The 4,884-nt window shown below is 45.0% G+C and overlaps 1 protein-coding gene across 1 annotated transcript in view; it reads left to right on the plus strand.

Annotated features, from left to right (window-relative positions):
* The window catches only part of LOC103370680 (homeobox protein OTX1 B), a 3,883-nt gene extending 2,201 nt beyond the window's left edge, over positions 1–1,682 (plus strand). The window contains exon 3 of the mRNA XM_008299812.1: positions 891–1,682. Within this exon, the coding sequence (XP_008298034.1) occupies positions 891–1,682 (792 nt within the window). The remainder of the gene's footprint in view (positions 1–890) is intronic.
* The last annotated feature ends 3,202 nt before the right edge of the window (positions 1,683–4,884 follow it).

Here is a 4,884-nt window from a genome sequence, read left to right on the forward strand (position 1 = left end):
TATCTTGGACCAATGAGAGGCCTTTGCTGATGAGCAGTGCACCAGAACACCTGTCAACAGGTGCAGAAGTCTGACTGAGAGTTACAGGAAACACCTGATGGCAGTGATTGGCTCAGAGGGTTGTTCAGCTACATGTTAGTTCACGGCTCCCATCAGGATGGTTTGATTTAATATTTCTGGTGAAGTACAATTCAGAAGCAACGTCATGATGTTCATTACATTTCTATTTATTATTACTTTTGTCAACTTATTTCAGTGACACCTGTTTTTTTTTTTTCTTTAATGGGAGGCTATGAACACATTAGAGGACGACTGTAGGTTTTATTTATCTTGAACAAGAATGAAAGGATCAGTTTTTAAAAGACCTGCTGACAGTTTTAGTATTTGTTCAGGTTTTAGGAGACATTAAGACCTCAGACCTACAACAGAACCAAAATACTGCATCCCCACCTCATTCTACTACATGAATAGTTCCCATGTTCACAGTAAAGTATGTAAACATCATCTTACTGTAGAATTATTTAATGTTTTTCTAGAAGCACGGCATGCTGACTCCATGTGATGTGATCAGGATCTAACAAATCAAACCAATAACTACAACCTGTAAAGTCAGAAAATATGTTGGATTTGTTTTCTGTCATTTTGATGAAATGATCCTCCAGATGTTGGTTTACATACATTAAATATTATTTTAATTTAAACTTATTTGGTCATTTAGCAGACTGCACAGCACGTCAATGAAAGGTCAAAGGTCAGAGCCACAGTGTGCTCATGTGACCGTGCAGAAGGTGTTTAGTTGCTGCTGCCTTGCTCAGGCTTCACATTAGTTTTCTTATTTCCGACCCTGCCGACGTGTGCTGATGCCCTCTGGGCCTCTCCTCCCTCCTCAGGTCTGGTTCAAGAACCGACGGGCCAAGTGTCGGCAGCAGCAGCAGAGCAGCAACAGCGGCAAAGTGAAGCCCATGAAGAAGAAGTCGTCTCCGACCAGAGAGAGCACCGGCTCGGAGAGCAGCGGCCAGTTCACCCCGCCGGTGGCGTCCAGCTCCTCCTCCTCCACCTCCTCCTCCTCGTCCTCCTCCTCCTCCTCCTCCTCTGTACCCTCCGGGCTGATCAGCACCTCTACCTCCGTCACCGCTCCGGTGTCGTCCATCTGGAGTCCGGCGCCCATCTCCCCGGCCCCGGCGCCCGCCGCCCTCCCCGACCCCGCCGCCCCCACCAGCGCCTCCTGCATGCAGCGCTCCGTGTCGTCCTCGGCCCCCGGAGGGAACCCGTCCTACCCGGTGTCCTACAGCCAGACGGCGGCGGCGTACAGCCAGGGCTACCCGGCCTCGGCGTCGGGCTCTTACTTTGGCGGGGTGGAGTGCGGCTCGTACCTGGCGCCCATGCACTCCCACCACCACCCGCACCACCCGCACCAGCTCAGCCCCATGACGGGCAGCTCCATGTCGGGACACCCGCACCACCACATCGGCCAGACGTCGGGCCACCACCACCACCACCACCACCCGTCGCACCACCACCAGGCGTACAGCGCGCCCGGCCTCGCCTTCAACTCCACAGACTGTCTGGATTACAAAGAGCAGACGGCGGCGGCGGCGGCTTCGGCCTGGAAACTCAACTTCAACGCCTCGGACTGTTTGGACTACAAAGACCAGGCCTCGTGGCGTTTCCAAGTGCTGTGACTTCCTGTGTTCCTCCTCCTCCTCTCTGCTTTAAAGAAGTATTCCTTTTGTTGTTGGTGGTTTTATTTTTGAAGATCCTTTAAACTAATAGTAGAGACGTTTTTAAATAAAGAAAAAAAAAAGGTTTATTTGTGAATGAACTGAAGCGATGCTCAGACGTGTGAAGCCTCCAGCTCCGGTTATCGGGGAGCGACTCATCCAGGATTATTTTTCTACTCCAGAACTCAAGAGAAACCGACCCATTTACAACTTCTGAAGGCCTTTAATCTTCAGTGGAACCTTGGATCGCCTCGGTGATTATTCTTTAAAAGACGTCGACAGAAACAAGACGACAGTGATCAGACTCCTGACTGGGCTTTTCTAAAGACTCCTTTTCACACACAGGATGCTGCTATGACTTTCAGGTTGCTGGTGTTTTATTTGATTTCCAACTTGAGTCTCGTCCAGAAGCTCGTCGTCCAGCCGTGGCTGTTGTATTCTGGAGACTGAATTGCGGCACTTGTTTATAAAAGGCGAAAGATTTTTTTTGCTATTTGTTCTTTGCGGAGGAAAGAAAATTTTAAAAAATGTGAATTAGACACGCAATGTGAGTATTCCGTTGAAATTTGAAAGATGTACATTCGTGTCTTTATAATAAAGTCTTGTTAAAACACCAAACATTTGTCATTTCAGAATGCAGTGGGTTCAGCTCGTGCTGTCAGCAGAGCAGCTTCCAGATAATCCCCCAGCTTTAATTATACTGAACTGGTTTAACTGGTTCAAAAGTGAAGCTGGAGCCACAATAACAACAACAAGTGTTTGATCGGTGTTGATTGAAGACAGCAGAAAGAAGAGTTTTTTACATTTTGTTTTATGAGGAATTTCTTGTTTTTGTTATTAATCTTTATATCAGGTTCACGTGGACAGCTACACTCACCAGGTTCATTTTGCAGCTAAATGTTCTCGTTTCGATCACATCACCACAATCAGCAGCGTGAGAGCTCACAGGTTTGTGACCTCTACGTGACTCTTTCCTGTTTTTCTGTAAGTTCAGTTTAACTTGGAAGAGCTTTGAGACATGTAGCAGCAGCAACATGTTTTGGTAGCGCTAACGTTTGAACTTCAGACAGTTGAAAAAGCTTCATAGCTCATTAGCTTTAGGTTACAGTCCCTTTATTGAACCTCTGACTGGCTCCACAGATGATAAACAGGTCCAAGATACGAGTCAGTGGGATAAATGTCGTCCCATCAGCAGCTGAGCGACCTCAGGTAGCGAAAATAGTTTATTATCAAACTTGCCTGTAAAGATTTTTTTCTCTGTGATGCTTTTCTTTTGTGAATGAATGAAAACAAAAATAGATGAATGTATTCATAGCCTCCCATTAAAGAAGGAAAACAAACAGCTTCAGTCACTGAAATAAGTTGAAATTGACAAAAGTAATAATAAATAAAAATGTAATGAACATCATGATGCTGGCTTTGTGGTTCAACAGAAATATAAAAAATTTTAAAAAACACACAAGCAAATCAGCCTGATGGGATCCGTGAACTAACATGTAGTTGAACAACCCTCTGAGCCAATCACTGCCATCAGGTGTCTCCTGTAGCTCTCAGTCAGACTTCTGCACCTGTTGACAGGTATTCTGGACCACTGCTCACCTGCTCATCAGCAAAGTGCTCTCATTGGTTTTATTTTATTTTAATTTTTATTTTCAGCCACAATTCAAAACCAACGTCTTATTTTACAAAATTATAATTTAACAAATTTTTATTTATTACTTTTTTCAGCTTCTAGTTATTTAATCATGAATTTTAAGTTTTCTTTAATGGAAGGGGACGAATACATTCGACTGTAGTCGGTCGAAACAAAAAGATAAAAACATTTTGTGTGTTTCCATCGTGCTAGCGTGTTAGCCGCTAGCTCGCTAATTACTTACGAGGTTCTGAGTGTCTTGTCCGAGAGCAGAGCAGCGCTCATGATGATGCTCAAATGATGGAAAACTCCAAATAAATACAGCTGTAAATTACTAATGTAATGTATTATTCGGTTTAAAGAACAAGCCGCATTACTGACTCTGAAATCTAAATCTTCCAAAACATGAGAATTTAAAGCTGTTCTGTTCATTTAAAAAGTCACTGAAAGCAGGACATAAAATGCTTTTAAGTTCATTGGTCTCCAAAATGTTCTTCATGATCATGGAGGATGTTATTTGTGAAACAAACACGACAGAAGATTGAACTTGTCGGGCTTTTCTTCACCATGTCCGGCCGCTCTGCTGTCAGAGCTCTGATTTAACACCACTTCCTTCTCGTTTGGTCTCATCAGCGTTTTAGCCTGAAGAAGCCAGCGTGTGTGTGTCACCATAATGTTTACCATTTAACAGCTAAAGTTGCTTCTAAATACGACTTCAGTCAGCGAGCAGCTCACATGGTCTATTCGGAGCTGTTTCACTTTTATTTTACGTTTGTTGTCTGAACATTTAAGTCGAATCACTTGAAGTTTCAGCATTTAAACCCAGTGATGCTCAAATTAAACATTTCAATTTCAAGTTTCTTTTTTTTTTAAATTTAAAACAAAGTCCATCCATCACTTCCTGTTCACACCTTTTATTTGCAAAACACGTGATGTTTTTAAAAACTATTAGAAAACGGGCCGAGGTTCCCCCGCATGTGGGTTCAGTTTAAACGTTATCTCTGGCACCCAGAGGAAAATATCCAAACAGCAGGTCGGTAATCAAACCCCTCCTCCTTCCCCGCGGCGGCGGCGCCGGCGCTGGACTCGCAGCCGGGCAGGTTAGCAAACATGTACACTGGCATCCCCGCTGTTTGTTTGGCCGTGTCGACAGTAATGTACAACTCATTTGATCCAAACGAAAAAGGCACGAATCACGATTTTAATTAACAGCCATCCCGCGTCCTCGCCGCGTCCCCCCGGCAGCTGGACAAACAGGTTTCGGTAAACACGGCGTCGGGGCCGCGTGTTTGCCGCTCGGTGTCCTGCTGGGCTTTACAAGCGCACACCGGTGCTTCGTGTAAACACGAGCTGGGATTTACCACATTAGGACAAACTAATCTGTGGACCATGTTCAGGCTTATTCTAGAGGAAGGACAGCTCTCCCTGAGCAGCTGCTGGGACGTTCTTGTCCTGCCAGACTCTCCCCAGCGGCACCGACGTTCATTCCTGGTCTTTGTCGTGACTAAGTGACTCTGCTTTGTGGCTTCT

The sequence above is a fragment of the Stegastes partitus genome, unplaced genomic scaffold, assembly GCF_000690725.1.
Source record: "Stegastes partitus isolate 25-593 unplaced genomic scaffold, Stegastes_partitus-1.0.2 Scaffold31, whole genome shotgun sequence".
Taxonomy (NCBI): Eukaryota; Metazoa; Chordata; class Actinopteri; family Pomacentridae; genus Stegastes; species Stegastes partitus.